Source organism: Leucopleurus acutus (genome assembly GCF_964270905.1).
Source record: "Leucopleurus acutus genome assembly, chromosome: 1".
NCBI classification, from domain to species: domain Eukaryota; kingdom Metazoa; phylum Chordata; class Mammalia; order Artiodactyla; family Delphinidae; genus Leucopleurus; species Leucopleurus acutus.
In genome coordinates, this window is record NC_139142.1 from 84,622,260 (window position 1) to 84,639,705 (window position 17,446).

Sequence of the window (17,446 nt, forward strand, 5' to 3'; positions counted from 1 at the left end):
CGCCAGCCCTCTGAGGGGCTCACAAAGGTGCCCAGCACCACCCAGACATGGCACTGAAGCCACCAGCACCCCTGCCATGGACACCCTGGGGTAGGTTGAGGGTTTTAAACAGGGGCTGGGGCCTCGGCTCCATGACGTGGCAGCGGGGGTAAGTGGGGCAGTCTGGGCCAGATTTGTGTACGCACCCAAAACCCCGTGACCTGCGTGTCCTTTCCCTTCCTTGCTACCTTGAGTAGCTGTACAGAGTGAAAGTAGAGCGTTTTATGTATTACAGAGGCCCGTACAAACGTGAGGCATTACGGAGATTACTGTCATTGCTTCCAAGAAGGGACAGGTCATCCCACCTCTTGGTTACCCAGGGCAAGGACTGGTTTAGGAAACAAAACCTCTCCCCAGGCACCTTATAGAGCTGGCAAGTCAGCTTGGGCTTCCCCTGAAGAGCAGGCTGTGAGCTCATGGCAGTGTCTACGCCACTCCGGCCCACTCTCTCCAAGCAGAGAGGTGGCCAGTTTAGCCTGGGGGGTGGGTCTTGCTGCTGCAGCCCTGGCCCTGCCCAGGTGACATGCAGGCAGTGACAGCCAGCACCCCTGTCTTCCTCACCCAGGGACTCAGGCAAAGGGCTGCTTCCTGTCCCATGACTGATAGGGGTGGGCCAGACCTGGGATCAGATGCGCCAAAGACAGACCAGTGCTAACGGCGTGACTTCAGCAAGCTCGGACCTTGGTGGGGCCTGTCTCCTAACTGTCTATTCCAGATGTTGGTCCCAGGGGTCTGATAGCTGGGTCTCCTGGTCCCCTTGAGGGTGTCCCCGCTTGTAGCCCTGAGGTTTGGTGCCACCTGCAGGTTCGCTTCAGGGCCCAGACCTTTTGGGAGAACAGGGAGGTGGAGTGAATTTAGGGCCTAGCTTCCCCAGAATCTTCTCCAAGCACTGGTGCCCCAGGCCTCCGCACCTCCTCCTAACATTGATGTGGGGTGTGGCTACTGGGAGGCAGCTGCAGGAGGGACCATGATGTGCGGGGGGCATGGGAGATGACTGGTTCCCATGATGCAACTCACTACCTCTGTGTTCCCTGGGCATGTGGCTGGAGGCACAGAGCAGAAGAAATGGCTGCTCTGATGACCTTGGAAACCACCATGTCCTGAATAAGGCCTGTTGACTCAGCAGCACATCATCTGAATCATAAATTGGAAGCTGTAGGTCCTGCAGGAGTGGATAATTATACCAGACACCATGACTGGCTGCCACCCCTGCTGTGATGTGAGTCCTCAGGCACAAGGCTGTGTGTCGAGTCTGTGTACTGTGTCACTGTGTATAGGTCTGTTCTGTGTGTGAACCTGTGTGTGGGTCTTGGGGTCTACGGGTGTGTGTCTGGGTGACATCCTGACTTCCGGGCTCTCTGGGATAGTAAGGCTCCTCCCCTTCCCCCCTGGAGCAGGGACCTAGTCCTTGGACTGCGGAAAAGCTGGGAGGATGGAGACAGAGAGTGGGGACAGGAGCAAGGGTGCAGGAGGGGTCTGGCCACCTTGCAAACAGTGCTGCATCTTGGAGAGGAAGGACAGGAGAGCAAGGAGGGGGAGAGTGTGTGGGCGCCCAGGAGGCTTCCTGGTGTGTGCAAAGGGAAGCCGGGTACACTCACCGTGGGTCTGGCCTGAGCAAGACAGCCGGCAGGAGCCTCGTGCAGTTTCCTCTACGGGAGCCCACGGGCCAAGGGTGGCTGTCGGCGCAGTCGTGTCTCCCTCGGCGAGGAGGGTGGGGGCAGCCGGGGAACCTGGGGGGAAAGGGAGCCTCAGGTCTGGACTCTGTCGTCACTGCTGAGACCGTGACAGGGTGGGGGTGGCCCCACACCTGAGCAGTGTAGTTTGAGTCCCAGGACCTTCCTTGGGCCTAAGAGGGCAGCGTCTGTGCCAGTCATGGGGGCTCAGGACTCCCGCCCACACACCCAGGTGCCCTACCTGAGTGGAGCGGCTGGGCCGAGCACCCTCTCAGCAGAGCGCTCAGCAGGGAAGCCCAAGGGTCTGGCTCGGAGCTCTGGGCTCAGACTGGGGGCTGCAGAGCCAAGGAAGAACAGTGGTCAGCCTGGCCCGGGGGTTGGCCATCTGCAGCAGCAGACTCCATGCCTGCTTCTTCCTCCTTGCCATGGCTTGAAATCCTACCCCCGAGCTGATGGTATTAAGAGGAGGGGCCTTGAGGTGACTTCCTAGTCTCCAGAACTGTGAGAAGTAAGTGTCTGTTGTTCAAGTCCTACCCAGTCTGTGGTATCTTTGCTATAGCGGCCCGAACGGTCTAAGAGGCACCTGCTTCTGGCCGCTCTGCACACACCAAGCCTTACCCGCGCCGAGAGGCAGCCCAGGCCCAGCACTCGGGGTCAGGTTCCCCCAGTGCATCCGGCCTCCTGGAAGACAATGCCGATGGGCTCAGGGAGGCTTAGCCTGGAGAAACTCAGGTCCCTTTGGGATTCTGGAAGGACAGCCTCAGGGAGATCCCAGGGGAACAGACACTGTAAGGAACAGAGCCAGGAACCCAGAGGGACTCCCAGATGGGGCCCCTAAACGCTCTCTCCACACGGAGCCTGTCAGACCACAATGATGAAAGATTTCTGGTCTAAGGGGTGCTTTCTGTGTATTCCTCCTAGCAGTAGAGCTGGGCTTGGCCACTGTCTATAAGACACCCCAAGGGAGGTGCGTTCAGAGCTGTTTGAAGACTGCAAGGTTAGAAAAGGCCTCATTAGCAGAGCAGAGCGTGGGGAAGCCCATGAAGATCCTTGAGGGAAGGGCTCAGGGGAGTCAGACTCCAAAGTGGGTGAACAGAACCAGGAGGCTGTCAGGGCATCAAGCCTGGCTCCGCTTCTACTAATTAGCTATGTGATCTCTGGCAAGTTGCTTACCCTCTCTGGGCCTTAAATTGAGAAAAAAACTCCCACTTACCTCAGGCACAGAGATAGTAGATGTGAAACTTCCAAGGACGCATCCAGTGCCAGCAGCTTGGGGCCCAGCGAATCAATGCCCCTCACGCCTGCCCCGTTCCCCAGGCTTCCCCTGGAGCCTGCCTGCTGCGCTGCTCGGGGCTCCATGCCAGCTCTCAGCCTGCCCTTCAGGTGGTGCTGCAAACGGTCTCTACCGCAGGCAGCCTGCCGCCCAGTCATGAGCCCAGCTGCCTCCAGCCCCCTCAGCTGCCTTTGGGGGGGCTGTGCCTGTCAAGTCAGCGTGTCTCTCCTCCGACATGGCCCTCACCTTAAGGGGAAAGTGTGTTTTCCATCTCGGTGATCCCTTGGTCTCTCACGCTGGGCTTCTGCGAGGTCAAGGGTGGCTGTGGAAGCCGCGTTCTGAGGAGAAACGAGCGGTAGAGTTTACCACGGCTGTCTCTGCTCTTCCGCGTGGGTCCTTCTTTGTCCTCTGCCCGCCCACCCACTGCCCAGTACCTTGGCTGCCATCCGCTCGTCCTGGAGCAGGCTCGGGCAGCTGCCCCCCGAGGCCCCAGGGCAGTCGTCCCTGGGGCTCACGCCGGGCTGTGGAGAGAAGGCGTGAGGCTGCACCAGCCTCGCCAAAGCCTGTGTGTCTCCAGAGGCTCCCAGGCAAAGGACTGGACTGGACCAAGGTGCCCACGGGGAAGAGGGAGCCAGGGGGTAAACTTCCAGGGAACCCAGGAAGAGGAAGATGAGGGGTGCACCCCCACTTGGGCGAGGAACAGAAGCTGTGAAGTGGCCCCGGGGAGCCAGACTGTCCAGTTGCCGCGGTGGGCACCACAACTCGAGCCCGCCAGGCCCCGCTGCCCTCTGAACCCTCAAGTGGCTCTGGAGGGCAGCTGCTGCGGAAGCAGTTTCCGGGCACTTCCCTGGCTCCTCCCAGGCAGGAGCTCCTACGTAAGCTCCAAAAGTCCCCATGGCAGGGGCACCCTTTGCATCCTGAAAATGCAAGATGGGGCCTAGGAAACATTGTGACCAGCTTAGAGGCCAGGGGCCCCCTCTGGAAGGTGGGCGAGGCATCTAACCCTCCCCAACCTCCTCATCCCTGGTGACCCCCCTGGTCCCTGGTACTGAAGTGCTGACTCGGGGTGTGGGCTCCCTACCCCGACGGTCCCTGCCGCGCTCTCCAGGGAGACAGTGGTGGCAAAGGGTATGCGAGGCCCGACGGGGACATGTGGCTGCAGCTGTGCTGTCTCGGTCAGCTGTGCTCCGGGCCACCAGCTTCCCAAGGGCTCTGCTGGAGGGAGGTCAGCCCGCTGCCACCTCTCCCAGCTTTCAGCTCCTTCACCTGTGGCTTCTGTTCCACCTTCGGGAGGGGAGCCAGGGGAGCCAGGCCAGGGCTCTGGGGGCTCCATGCCCCAGCCTCTCCTCCCCACGTGCCTCCCACCCAGAGAGCCCCCGTGTCCTCACTGTTCTTCATCTTTTCCTGCTCCAGCTCAGGAGACTTCCCTCATCCCAGTGCACACGGCGCCCTAGCCTACCTGGAGATGTGGGCAACAGGACGTGACAGCCAGCAAGGGAAAGAATAGGGCTTTCCTGAAGGGTCAGATATGGGCTCAGCGCCTGGAGAGAGCCTGACTCGGGCTGAGACCAGGACCACCCACCCCCATGGGCCCCCAGGCCCCTATCTCCCAGTGCACCCTCATCTCAACCTCCGCTCACCCCTGCCTTCCTCTGCAGTTGAGCAAACTTCTCCTGAGCAGCCAGCAGCTTTTCTAAGTCCTGGTGTCTGTGGAGCAGCCACTCCACATCTGACACCGAGCCCTGGGGAGAAGCAAGCCAGGGTGCGGCCTAGCCCTCGGGGGTGCAGAGAGCCATCCCCTCACCCTCTGCAACCTGGCCGGGGGCCCAGGGCGCAGGGGAGCAGCAGGATCTGCCCTTGGCTGTAGCTGCCAGGCGGTGCCGCCAGCTAAGGGGCAGGGCCTCGGCTCACCCTGCAGTTGGGGTCCAGCAGGAGGTCCTCCCGGCACGCCAGCCAGGCCTCGGCCCGGTCCAGCCACTGCTGCAGCTTCTGCAGACGCCAGCTCCCCTCACAGCGCTCCCAGTGCAGGGCTCAGGCCTCCCTGAGTGCCCGCGGCCGACCGTCCAGCTCCTGCAGGCACTCTGTCATCTGCGGGGACGGGGCACTGCGGGTGAGATGCTCAGGCAGAGCCATGGGGTGGGGCAGGGCTGGAGCACCCAGCAGAGGTGTCAAGGGAAGACCGTGAGGCCTGGACCCTCCCCGTCTCTGCCCCCCTCTCTCCGCCCCCTGCCTGGCCTTCTGCTCCTGCTCAGGGTTCCGAGGCCTTGGGTAACCTGGCTGTGTGCCCAGCTCAGCCCCAGACCCATCTCTGTGCTCGTACCTCCAGGGACATGAAGCGGCCATTGTCCACCGGCTGCTGCCCTTCCTGCTGTACATCCTGGGCTTGACGGCAGTGCCCTTGATTTGTTGCCCCAGCTCCTCCAGCAGCTCCAGGAGCCGCTCGGTCCCAGACACATCCCCAGCCAGCTCCTCTGAGGACACCAGCCCCTGCTTCTCCTGAGCCCATGCTCTGCAGGGCAGGGAGGGGAAGCTGCTGTCAGGGCCAGGAGGGCAGACTGGGGTGGGGGGCAGGGCATGAGCTGCATAGGGAGATGGGGACTATAGCCCCCCAAAGAGCTGGGGTGACCCCCGCCCTGCAGGGCAGAGCTGAGCCAACAGCCGGGGCAGGATGCCACCTACAGCAGTTCCCGACAGCGTCCGAGGAAGGCGTGGCCCTGGGCAGCCTCCTCCAGCTGCCGACCCCGCTCCTGGACCTTCGCATTCAGGGTGGCCCAGGCCTCCTGCACCTCAGCCAGTTGCTTGGCCAGGCCCTCCTGAGCCACAGGGTGTAGCTGGCCCAGCTGGCAGGGCTCCATCTGCACCTGGGCCCCCTCCTTTTCCATTGCTGCCAGTCCCCCCTGCAGCCAGAATCAGGCCTTACTCCCTGGCAACCCGATGCCTCTGCTCCTTTTCAGGGAGCACCCATCCTCTCTGAGAAGCCCACCTCCACAGCCCGGGCATGCAGGGCCTCCCTTCCCACCTCTGGGGTCCCCTTACCCAGGGGAGGAGGTCAGACGGGCAGCCCACGGGGCATGGACCCTTACCTCCAGGCATCTGTGCTGTTGCTGCAGGGTCTGCACCGGCGCCGGGCTGCGGCCACAGGCATCTCTTGCCACCGGGGCCGCCTTCTCCTGCATCCAGCCCCGGAGCTCGGCTGCTACCTGCTCAAAGCCGCAGACCTCACGGGCCATGGCCAGGTTCTGAGAGAGGAGGGCGGGCCTGCTCCGGCCAGGGTCCTCTCTCCCTGGAGATGTAACCTTCCGGGGCACTTCCTTTTTTTTTTTTTTGCAGTATGCGGGCCTCTCACTGTTGTGGCCTCTCCCATCGCAGAGCACAGGCTCTGGATGTGCAGGCTCAGTGGCCATGGCTCACAGGCCCAGCCGCTCCGCGGCATGTGGGATCCTCCCGGACCAGGGCACGAACTGCCGTCCCCTGCATTGGCAGGCGGACTCTGAACCACTGCGCCACCAGGGAAGCCCGGGGGGGTGGGGCACTTCCTTTTAAACAAGGAGGTCCACGGGGCTTGGCGACTCGTTCATGACCACCGGGTACAGGAAATGTCCCAGATGTGGCAGCTGCTCTGTGAATGTGTGATGTTACTGATGATGGGGTAGGGCCCTGGGGGATTCTGTGAGAAGAGGGTCTTCAGTGCCCAACTCATGAGAGGGGCAGAGGTGGGGGCTTGGAAGCAGGTGGGAATGAGTCCACAGGAGGGAGGACGTTCTTTTGGGGGCACCTGGCTGAGATGAAGAGGGTCGTCTCAGGAGGCTGCCTGGCCAGGACGCTCAGAGGAGGTATCCCTGGGCTGCAGGCTCTGTCAGGGGCTCGGGGACCTGGACTGCTTTTCTAGAAACTGCCAGCTGTGGCTGAGAGCGAAGGTCATGGAGCATCGCTGGGGATGTCCTCAGTACACAGATCGACTCAGCATTTAGATGAGAAGAGTGAATGGCTGGAGCGGTCTTGCCCAGTTAGCGGGTGTGGTGAAGGACAAGAGACCAACGGGGACTGTGTCTTAATAAACCTGAAGCCTATGTTTGGAGGGGGCTTTGGGGTGGGGTGGTCAGGAGCTGGCCAGACATGCTTCCTGTTTCTCCCTGGAGGTGTGAGCTGCCAGGGGAAAACCACATCGGTGGAGAGACTCGGAGAGGGCTGGAGGTGGAAGACTGCGACTTTTGATCTGCTTGGCACTGGGAGCTGGAGGCAGCCCCCTTGCTCCACACACAGACACACAGACACACAGACACGGTGGGGCTGCCTGTCCCTGGCCCAGGCAGATTACACAGCTGTCCCAGCCCCTGGGCTGCCCCTGGCTGAGACTGAGGGCACCTACCTGTGTGCGGGTTTTCACTGCCCGGTCCAGTCTCTCCCAAATGGCCTCGATGTGACTCCGCTGCCCTTGAATCTGGGGAGAGCACCTGGGTGCTGCCCATTCCAAGGAGCCTGCCTGCTTCCGCAGGGCCTGCACATTGGCCTGTCCCAGGCTCTGGACTTCCTTTCTGAAAGCATCGAACTTCTCTTCCAGCACCTGCAGGGTGCAGGGCCAGGGAGGTCACTCTGGAGGTGGCATCCAGCCGCTCTCAAAGCTACTGAAGGGCTCTGCAGAATCTGCCACTCCTGACGTCCCTTGGCCCTGCCTCGAGGACCACGGGGATCCTCCCAGAGCCGCCCACTTCCTGTGTGGCCCCCTCCCCCTTCTCTGCCCTTGTGGGCCACTCAATCTACTCTCCTCCAGGTTCGCTCAGGAGTGACTCACCTTGACGGCCTCCAGGTCCTGCCTGTAGTCCTGGGACTCGGCAGTGGCCACCTTTGCTGGCCAGCCAGGCGTCCAGGAGCAGGGCTTCCCGCTCCAGTTGGTGGAGCTGCAGCTGCTCCCGAAGGCCTTGCCCCCTGCCCTCCGCTCTCTGCAACAGCCCCGAGTGGGTGTCCCTCACTGCGAGCATCAGGGCGAGCAACTTGGGGCTGCGGCAGGAAGGACAGTCCGCCTGGAGCCCTTCCTCTCCAGGCTGGACCGGCCTCGTGCCTCTGTAGGGAGAGCCCCTCCCTGCTCCTCCCTATTTGGGCCTGGCTCCAACGCACATTTCTGGGTTCTGCCCGCTCTCGAGGAGGGCTGCTGTCTGCTGCAGCCTCTGGATGCGTGTGCTGAACCCCTCCAGGTCTCTCCTGGTGGCCTGCAGCCACCGCAGAAAGGCCTGCGTGGCCTCGGCACTCTGGCCCATATCCTCAATGTCCCGTTCTTGAACACAGCCCCATTCTTCCAGCCAGGATCCTGCCTCTGGGAGCTGGGGTGGCATAGAGGACAGGTTTCCCTGGGCGATGCCCTCCAGGGCTCCCAACTTTGAGTTCACGGCCTCGAGATTCAGAGCAGTGAGTGGTTCTCAACTTGGCTGACGGGGATCACCTGAGAGTTTTAACAATTGGCTATGCCTGGCTCTCACCCCGTGAGATTCTGATTTGGTCTGGAATACAGCTGAGCGTCAGCACTTCTTAAAAGTTCCAGGTGATACTCATGTGAAGCACTGATTGAGAATCATTGGTTTAGAAAAAACAGCAAAACCAAACCAAACCAAACCCAGTGGGCTGTTTCCTGGGAAACATGCTGAAGGAAGATCTTGGGGACAGGAGACAACTTAGTGGAGGTGACAGAAGATGCACAAAGAGCCCGGAGCCCCACCTGGGGGTGACCTTCCAGCCCTGCCTACCCTCTGGGTGTCGTCATGACCAACCCCCACCCTTTCGTGCCCCATCACACCCCCTCACCTCCATCAGGAACTGCTGGGCCTCCTGAGCCTGCTGCAGCCGCTGTTGCCTCTGCGTAGCCTCTGCCTGCAGGCGGCCCACGGCATCCTCCAGCTGCCGCGCCCGGGCAGCCACGTCGCGGGCAGCAAAGTGCCCAGCCTGCACCAGCTCGCGCCCTGTGCCCACCGCCGCCTGGTCAGAGCCTCAGGGCTGCTCATCTCAGTCTCCAGGTTCTGCAGAGTCGGAGGAAGACGGGGGATGCTCCTGGGTGCTCCTCGGGGGACCCAGAGTCACGTCTCAAGCCCGGTGGGATCCCACAGCTGCCCCCAGAGAGAACCCTGCCCCTGTGACCACCAAAGAACCCAGGGAGAAGCTTCCAGCCCGAGGCGACTGATGATGGCCCTGCCCCTCCCGCTGGGCCGACACCTGGCACTTCTCCTGCAGGCGCTGCAGGGCGCTGGGGCTCTGGCCGCAGTCCCGAGCGGCCGTCAGGGACAGCTTCTCCCGCACCCAGGCCATTTCCTCGTCGGCCTCCTTGAAGGACTGCAGGAGGAGGCTCCGGGCCTCCAGGGCTGTCCTGCGCTCCCGCAGGGGCGCCCGCTGGCTCTCGAACCTGCAGCAGTGGAGGGCGGGCCCGGGGCAGGGGGCACCCTGGTCGTCAGGATCAGGGCCACACTGTGACCTGCACACCAGCTCGCCCGCTCTGTGCCCCTCACCGTGGGCAGGGAGGGCCCCGAGGAGCCGAGCTGGGGGGCAGAGAGGAGGGACGGCTTTACCGCTGAAGCAGCCGCTGGGCCTGCTCCTCCACATCTTGGGCCAGGCAGTGGCCTTCCCGGACAAAGGCCTGTGCGTGCCCGGCCTGCCTGTCCAGCTCTTCCTGAGCCCCCAGGAGCTTGTCCAGCCCAGGCTGCTCTGGGCCCCCGATGGGGGCTCTCAGTTTGAGCTCCACGGGCTCCAGCCAGTTCCTCCATGCTGTGCCGGAGACGCAGGGCCTGGGGCAGAATGTGAGGTGGGCACGAGAGGGAGAATCTAGAGCTGCACCCAGCCCACTCCAGGGCCGCACAGCCTCACCTCACGGGCCTCCTGTAGCTTGGCTGCCTTCCTCTGGCAGTTGGCCTGTAGCTCCTCCCAGAGTTCTCTCAGCTCCTGCAGCCGCTCCTGCATGGTCTCTGAGGATGTGAGGCCATCCCGCAGCAGCCTCTGCCCCTCCTACAGCCACAACATGCACCTCATGGACTCAGGACTGCTGGTGTCAGGGCACTCGTGTTGGCTCCAACCACCAGCCCCACAGCTGCAGAGTCTGTGTGCTAGCTGTGTGATCTTGGGCAAGTTCCTTAACCTCTCTGAGCTCATTTTCCTTATCCATGTAATGGAGATAATAATGGGTATTTTGTTTAAATGAGATCAAACATTTCAAATACTTAGCAGGGTACTTTATATCACAGAGAGGCAGCCTGGGGTCGGGGCCTGCCCTTTGCAGATGGAAGAGGGTAAATTTAAAAGGTGCTATACTTTGACTCCTACACGAACAGGACTGCTGGCTACATACCCTGACTCTGTCCTCTGATGTCTGTCCAAGAGAGCTGTTAAAATCATCACGCCAAAACACCATCTTTAAAATTCTTGAAAAGGCACTATTTTTGGAGGGTGCCCAGGGAAGCCACTGCGTCTCATGGCCCTTTGGTGCTTAGCACGGCATCTGTATGCAGAAAGCACTCGAAGGTCGGCCATCCACGGCTGTGATTCAGAGCCAGCTGCCAGGGCTCTGTGGGGTCACCCCCTGCTTTGGCCTGTAAGTCCATCCCTGGTCCCCAAGACCTCACCGTCTGCAGCCTTTGCTGGTGGTGTACACTCGTGTCCTGCGCCTGAAGATTCTGCGGCCGCCGCAACTGTGCCTGCAGCCCCTCTGGGTCCTGCCAGCCCTCTTCCAGGACCACCAGGTTCTTCTCCCTCAGCCATGCGGCCACCTGGGCACACCGGGAGGAACAGGCCCTGCTGCCTAGGGCTCTCCTTTCCCCTAACCTCTGGGCTGCCCTGAGGAAGAGTGGCTTGTCCCGGGGGCAGCCCCTTCTCTCACCACAACCACTCCCCACGCCGGCCCACCTCGTAGGAACCCTGCAGGAAAGGCTGCAGCCGCCCGAGCTCCTCCAGCTGGTGGCGACAGGTCCTGGCTTGCTCCAGGAGTGCCTCTTTCCTGCCGGAAGGAGGGTGTCAGGGGCCTCAGGTCTGCTCACTGGGACCTGGAGCTGTTATGGGTGTGTGTGTGCACACGCATGCACACACATGTGCACAGATGTGCCCTTCCAGCCCAGGACAGCCTTTCTTGTGTATCAATATACCCTGAGTCTGTCTCCTCCTGCTGGGGCTGCCAAAGGGTGTGGAGGGCAGAGGAGATGCAGAGAGTCTTGATGGAATGAAAACAGCCCCCTAGAGGATGCCAGAAGCCTGAGAGGGAGGGGGTCAAGACGGCACTGTCCTGGGGGACAGCCGGGCCTGCCAGGAACCACCTAAGGGGACTGGGGGGGGCGGGCAGGGAGTGTTGACAGAGACCAGCAAACCAACATTTTCCATCTGTCAATCAAAGATCTCGGGTACCCAGGTGGGGTCCACCTGCAGGGAGGAGGAGGGCATGGCCGCCAGGGCACCAGCCCAGAAGCCACAAACACAGTGGGCCCTGGTGGGCTCTCTGGGAAGGATGGAGATCCCCACCAATCTGGAATCCAGCTTTTGGCCAAATCTGCCTTGATCTAAACGTCTGAGGGGCTGGACGAGGCAGCTGAACCAGATGGAAAAAAGGCAGAGACTGGAGTCTCATAGCTGTGCCGGCTTCAGTTAAATGAGCATAAGACATATGCCAACCCCCCTGAGTGCCAGGCACCACACCGGGACATCAGGGACTCCTTCCTCATCCTGACCACAACCCTAAGGGGCAGGTATCTTTATCCCCTCACTGTAGACATGAGACTCTGTGAGGAATCTGCCCCAAGTCCCGCTGTGAGAGGGCAGCGCAGAAACTCAGCGCCGTCCGGCTAACTGCTGTGCTCTGGTATTGCCATTTCATGAGGTCATCTCTCTTTTAGTTTCTTAAGCATGTGCTTCTTTTTAAAAGTCCCCTTTATCTCAGCTGAGTGACGATGTGCTGTCTGACTCCATAACAGGTTGACACACTGCAGGGTCAGGAGCGCTGGGGCCCTGGCATCTGAACTCAGCCCCTGGAAAAGCCTGGTGAGCCCAGGCTAAGGGATACAAGGGCAAGGGAAGAGCCTGATGCCTGTGCCAGCCCACCCACGGCTCCCGCAGCCAGAGCCAGAGGTACCTCAGGAGCATGGCCCGGCACCGGCCCAGGGCACCCTGGGCCTCGGGCTGTCCACCCTGGTGCAGGCTGCGGGTGGAGGCTTCCAGCGCGCTGATCTTCTCCGCCTGTGCCTCCAGGTCTCGCTCATGCATCTTCTGCTTCCACAGCACTGTTTCCATGTCAAGCAAGGAGTCCTGGGAAGCGATACTGTCTACAGGGATGCCCCCTCCCAGTCCCAAGCTATCTACTTTCCTACCAGACACATCCCCCCAATCCCTCAAGGCGGTATCTGGCTTTAGGGCAGCGATTCTCAACCAGGAAAGGCATGGGGGATAAGGGTCAAGTGTTAGAATTTCCAGGGCAGGTGGAGCTCCTCCACATAACAGGGACACCCTCTCCTCTGCACTCCCAGTAAGGCTACGTCAGCACAGGAAACGGCCCCGGATCATCCTCTGAGGTCCCCCATGAGTCAGGCTTGCCTGCCACAGAGGTTGGGACAGTTGCGGGAAAAGCAAACCTCTGGGTGTAAGGAAGTGAGGGGGGCAGAGGAGAGAAGGGTGTTGGGAAAAGGAGGCAAGAATGAGTCAGGGGCCACAGGCTCACCCTCTGAGCTCCCACAGAGGGCCCAGCCCCAGATGCATAAGAACTGCCAGCGATGGACGGGTGAGCCACCGCTCAGTGACCGACGTGCTTGAGGGTCGGAGATGCCCTTGGCCTGGGGAGCTCTGGCAGCACTGGCTGGTTTGATCTCTAAGTCTGCCCTGGCAAACACTCCCTCACTCCTGCTGGGCACCTACCCCGAGACGCTCACTGGCTGGGCAGGCTTCCAGGCTGCAGAGCCAACTTTCCACCTGCTCCACAGAGCTCAGAGCCAGCTGTTGAGAAAGGAAAAGGCAAGAGGAAGTGAGCAGAGGGTCCAGTCACTGCAGGTGGAGTGACCCTGTTGGTGGCCCAGTGGGAAACCAGGGACCTGGGGCCCGGCTCAACAGAAGGAGTCCACAGCAGGCAAGATTGGCCGCGGGTGAGCTGAGTGGTAGGCGGTGGGCGGTGGTGGGGAAAGCCCCTGGCCCGGCAGCCTCTCTGGCTTAGTACAGGTCCCAGGGGTGGGGGCAGGATGGAGGCTGCTACCTGTAGCTCCAAGGCCTGATGCAGCTGGACCTGGTGCTCCTGCCAGGCCCCTTCCAGGCTGTTCAGCTCCTGGTCTAAACCAGTCGGGGCCTGGCGGATGTTGGGGGTGGATGGGTGCCCGGCAGCAAGCAGTCATTGCCCAGTGCTTTGGGCCAGGCTGATGCTGTCTGTTCAGGCATCCAGCTCGGCCTGTAAGAGGACTGGGCTCAGATCCCAGAGGCTGAGGCTTCCTGAGTGGGAGGGAAGAGGCCCAGTGGGAGGGCAGAGTGGTGGGGAAGACCACTGAGGGGATTAGAGGGAAGAGGAGAAAGGCAGAGGTAGCCGATGCAGAAAGAACCCAAGAGAAAAGTGGGATCACAGTAAGGGGGAGGCCAGTGAGGAGGCGAGATCCCAGGAAGGGCCTCAGGGTCTGGGCCGCTCACCTTGCGATCCTGGCGTTCCTCCAACAATGCTCTGGACATCCGCGAGGCTGCTGGGGGTGCTCTGGGCGTCCATCTCAGCTCGCAGCCTCTGGGCCCAGATCAGCAATTCCTGCAGCGTTGCCTGCCGCTTCTGAGCTAGGTGCAAGGCATCCAGCGACTCCTTCCTGCCACAGGGTTCATCAGCTAGTCCTAGGGCCTCTGAGCCCCCTTCCCCCCCCAGTGCCTTCTGTCCCTGAATCCCCTCAGCCAAAGAAGGGCCCACGGGCTGGGAATTAACAGGGTGGCGATACAGATCGTTGTTAGAAGGATGGAGAAAGACTCTTAGGGAAGGGTGGGGACTGAGACGCTGCAGGGGATGGGTCAGCGAGAGCAGTGAGGGAAAGAGGCCTGGGGGTTTGTACCGCTTCTGGGCCCCACTCCGGAGCTGCCACCAGCTGCCCATCATTGCCTGCTGCTTGCGGCAAGGGTGTGGGTGGCCTCAGGGCTTCTCTGGCAGAAGCGGCCTACCTCATGCTCCACAGGCTGTGAGGGAAGCCAGGGTCAGCGGCTGGGGCAGGGAGGCAGGTGGTGCTCAGGGGAGCCCAGCCTGTGGTTGTACAGCTCAGTGGACCTGGCTGGCCCTCGGTCCCAAGCACGTCCCCGCCCCGCCGCGTGCCTGCCCAGGGTCCCACGGAGGAGGTGCCCTGGGCCTGGGGCCACCTCCACACCCAGCTGCACACCTCCACCTGGGCCTGGACGAGGCCTATTTCCTGCTCCAACTCCTTGTGTTTCCGCCTCAGCCTCTGCATGCTCTCCAGATCTTTCCCACAGTCCAGGGCCTGGACCAGGGTGGCCTGGGGAGGAAGGGGGCGTTATTATCAGCCTTTTCTCCAGCTCCTCCCTCACTGCAGAGGGGTCGCTGGCCACAGGGTTTCTGTGTGGGAAGCAAGCACCCAGCCTGATTCCCTTCCCAGGGCCCTCCGCGGGCACTCCGCGGAGCAGGCCGTTGGCCCTGACCACAGGTCTCTTCCTTCTGTGAGGGGAGGAAGGTTCCCAGGAGAGACTTGGGGCTGGAGTTTCGCTGGCGGTAGGAACCTTCACGGGTGTGCTGCTTCCACATGCATGGTCTCACTTGACCCTCGCTCCTTTGCAGGGAACTGAGATGGGCTGGCCTGGGTGAGGCAGGAACCAGAGGGCCAGTAAGAACAGAGCCCTCTGCATGCTCAGAACAGGGCGCCACGTGCTTCACAGGGGGCTTCTCAGGCCACGTACAACTTCCCCACTCCCACCTCTGCCAGCGTCTAGGCCAGGTTTCTCTGTGGCTGCTGACACGATCCCAGGGCAAACCTACTGCGGGTTCTGGCCTTGCTCGGGGACAACAGAGGAAACGGTGGGGAGCGGGATGCTCTGGCCTCTGGCCTCACAGTGCTTCTTGGAGAGAAAGGAGGCAGGTGGGCCAGCCTCCTAGAAGCAAATGGGGGCTTCTAGGTCCGCAGTTGACCCCAAGAACGGCTGGCAGACCCTCGGATGGCCCCCTGATGGGACCTGCCTACAGGTACCCAGCTGAAGAGGAGAGGCGGGTGAGGGGGGGCACGCACTGGCTCCCTGGCTGCATCAGCAGTTCCACTGCTTACCTTCTCCCCGATCTGCTGAGTGAGGTCATCCAGCTTTTGGGACAACGTGTGTATCTCCAGGGCCCCTTCAAGCTGCCGCTGGTAGCAGAGCAGGTTGCCATGGAAACTGTTCCACCTGACGGAGAGGGTGTAAGGCTGAGTCTGAGGTGACCCTCCAGCTCCCTCTCCCAGCCCCACTGCTTCCGGCTCTGGGACTGGCCTGTTGTTGAGCTGCTGTCACCGTTGGCAGGTGGTGTTGAGTTTCTCAGGGTCCTGGTTCTTGGACTGCAGGGACAAGTCATTGACGCTCCCGATGTGGGCATCATCCACCGTGTCCTGTGGAGGTGCAGGGGGAGGGCATCTGTGGCACCTGCTCCGAGCCCCTTCTTTGCACTGCATCAATACCCGGAGAGTGTGCTCGGGCCTGAGAGAGCTCGAGGGACTGCACGTTTGCGGAGTGGAGGCAGCTGCTTCCTCTGCTGTGGCCATCCCATCCCATGCCAGGTGCCCTGAGCAAGATGCACCTGGGGTCTGTAGCCCAGGGTCGTCTCTAAGACTAGGAAATCTGCTCCCCAGGTCGGAACCAGGCAGGAGCGGGAGGGCAGGCACGCACTGATGAACAGGAGCTTTTAAAGTTAAAGTGCAGCTTCTCAGGATAAGAAAAGCAAAGTAAGGGGTTGAATGAAATGGTGAGTGCCAGCCTCCTTAGGTTTGGGTGTCCCTGTCCCTGGGAGTCACTGGGCTGAGGCTGCCACAGCTTAGACACTGGGTGGGGTTCACGGCTACATGGGGCTGGGGTCCTTGACAGTGGATGGACTGCAGGCGTCCTGCCCCAGTAAAAGTGCCTTGCACTGGTCTACATTTCCAAAGCGCTTCCCAATAGGTGTCTCATAGGTGCGCAGGGAAGGGGGTTTCTCTCTTTTATAGAAGCGGGAGCAGAGCTCAGAGACTAACCTGATGAATTTATGGCAGAGCCAGGACTCAAACCCAACTCCTCAAGTCTATCTAACTAACACTCTTTCTCCTACAGCATCTGGCACAGTGGCTGTGAAATTCCACCATTAGTAAAGGCCATCTTAGATTGGAGCACTGCAGCCTTTTAAAAAAGTCATATACTTACTTCAGGGGGTGAGGTTAGCATGTCTGGGCTCTTAATACATGACTGTGAATGCACTTGGCCAATGTCTTTCCTCTATACCGCATAAGGGAGACTGATTTTGGTGTGTGTATGAGTAGCGGCTGGGGAGGAGGTGCTGAATGAGAGTTCTGAGCAACTGCAGTTTATTGATCATCTACTACACCCAGGCACACATGCATTCTTGTTCTTTTAAATTTTGAAATAATCATAGATGCACAGGAAATTGCAAAGTGTATAATGAAGGCCCGTGTACCCTTCCCCCAGCTTCCCCTGATGGTAACATCTTACATAACTCTAGTGCCATAAGAGAACCAGGACACTGACTTTGGTGTAACTGTTAACTAGACTACAGACTTTATTCAGAGTTCAGCAGCTTTTACATGCATGCACCTGTGTGTGTGTGGGAAGGTATAGCTCTAGGCAGTTTTATCACATGTATAGATTCCTGTAACCACCACCATAGCTATATGCTCTCTTACCTATGAGGTAAGCGGTATCCCCATTTTAAAGATGAAGAAACTAAGGCTTGGTGAGGTGAGGGAGGCTTCCCCTGCCTCAGACCTTTCCCCTTGGCCATCCTGGTGTCCTCACTTTGGGGCAGGGTGTGGGCTGAGGGCCTGGCTGTTACCTTGGCAACAGAGGTCATGATCTCCTCATGGGCCTGGACCTCAGCCTCGAAGGCCTGGTGTTTCGGCATGTGCCTCAGGTCCCCAGGAGGGACTGGTTCTTTCAGCTGCTGGAGTCACTCCTGGATCCAGTCCTAGGCCTGGTGGGGTGGGGGGGGACACGAATCTCATGATGCTGATGCTGCCTCGGTCCACAGAAACGTCCCACACGCCTGCGCTCAGCTGTGCCCAGGTAGCTGGCTTCTGGCCCAAGGGTGGGGCTGGGCAGTGCCTGGTAAATAAGATCCAATGGTCTGAGCCCAGGAAGACAGCCCCAGGCCCAGATGGCCCCTCAGCCACACAAAGGGGCTGGCCAGGGAGCTTGGGTGGGACCTCATTTTGGAGGTGAGGCTCACCTGCCCCGGAGCCCTGGACTTCTCTGCTCCCTCCAAATGCCTCTCTTTGCCCTGGCTCTGTGAGAGCTTAGGAAGCAGCGGGGTCTCCAC

At 60.7% G+C, this 17,446-nt stretch overlaps 1 protein-coding gene across 1 annotated transcript in view; it reads right to left on the reverse strand.

Annotated features, from left to right (window-relative positions):
• Positions 1 to 3,085: 3,085 nt before the first annotated feature.
• Positions 3,086 to 17,446, reverse strand: part of SPTBN5 (spectrin beta, non-erythrocytic 5) — a gene marked incomplete at its 5' end in the record, with an annotated part of 42,956 nt that continues 28,595 nt past the window's right edge. The window contains 33 exon segments of the mRNA XM_082850303.1: positions 3,086 to 3,128; positions 3,232 to 3,323; positions 3,420 to 3,506; positions 4,626 to 4,727; positions 4,897 to 5,001; positions 5,306 to 5,380; positions 5,383 to 5,494; positions 5,665 to 5,882; positions 6,069 to 6,224; positions 7,355 to 7,549; positions 7,778 to 7,831; positions 7,833 to 7,983; positions 8,101 to 8,303; positions 8,782 to 8,951; positions 8,954 to 8,993; positions 9,187 to 9,373; positions 9,537 to 9,725; positions 9,727 to 9,752; positions 9,832 to 9,969; positions 10,584 to 10,727; positions 10,864 to 10,954; positions 12,077 to 12,249; positions 12,853 to 12,930; positions 13,184 to 13,315; positions 13,319 to 13,354; positions 13,358 to 13,413; positions 13,606 to 13,769; positions 14,054 to 14,127; positions 14,313 to 14,438; positions 15,219 to 15,333; positions 15,439 to 15,533; positions 16,964 to 17,077; positions 17,081 to 17,095. Coding sequence (XP_082706429.1) covers positions 3,092 to 3,128; positions 3,232 to 3,323; positions 3,420 to 3,506; positions 4,626 to 4,727; positions 4,897 to 5,001; positions 5,306 to 5,380; positions 5,383 to 5,494; positions 5,665 to 5,882; positions 6,069 to 6,224; positions 7,355 to 7,549; positions 7,778 to 7,831; positions 7,833 to 7,983; positions 8,101 to 8,303; positions 8,782 to 8,951; positions 8,954 to 8,993; positions 9,187 to 9,373; positions 9,537 to 9,725; positions 9,727 to 9,752; positions 9,832 to 9,969; positions 10,584 to 10,727; positions 10,864 to 10,954; positions 12,077 to 12,249; positions 12,853 to 12,930; positions 13,184 to 13,315; positions 13,319 to 13,354; positions 13,358 to 13,413; positions 13,606 to 13,769; positions 14,054 to 14,127; positions 14,313 to 14,438; positions 15,219 to 15,333; positions 15,439 to 15,533; positions 16,964 to 17,077; positions 17,081 to 17,095 — 3,750 coding nt within the window. The 3' untranslated portion in view covers positions 3,086 to 3,091.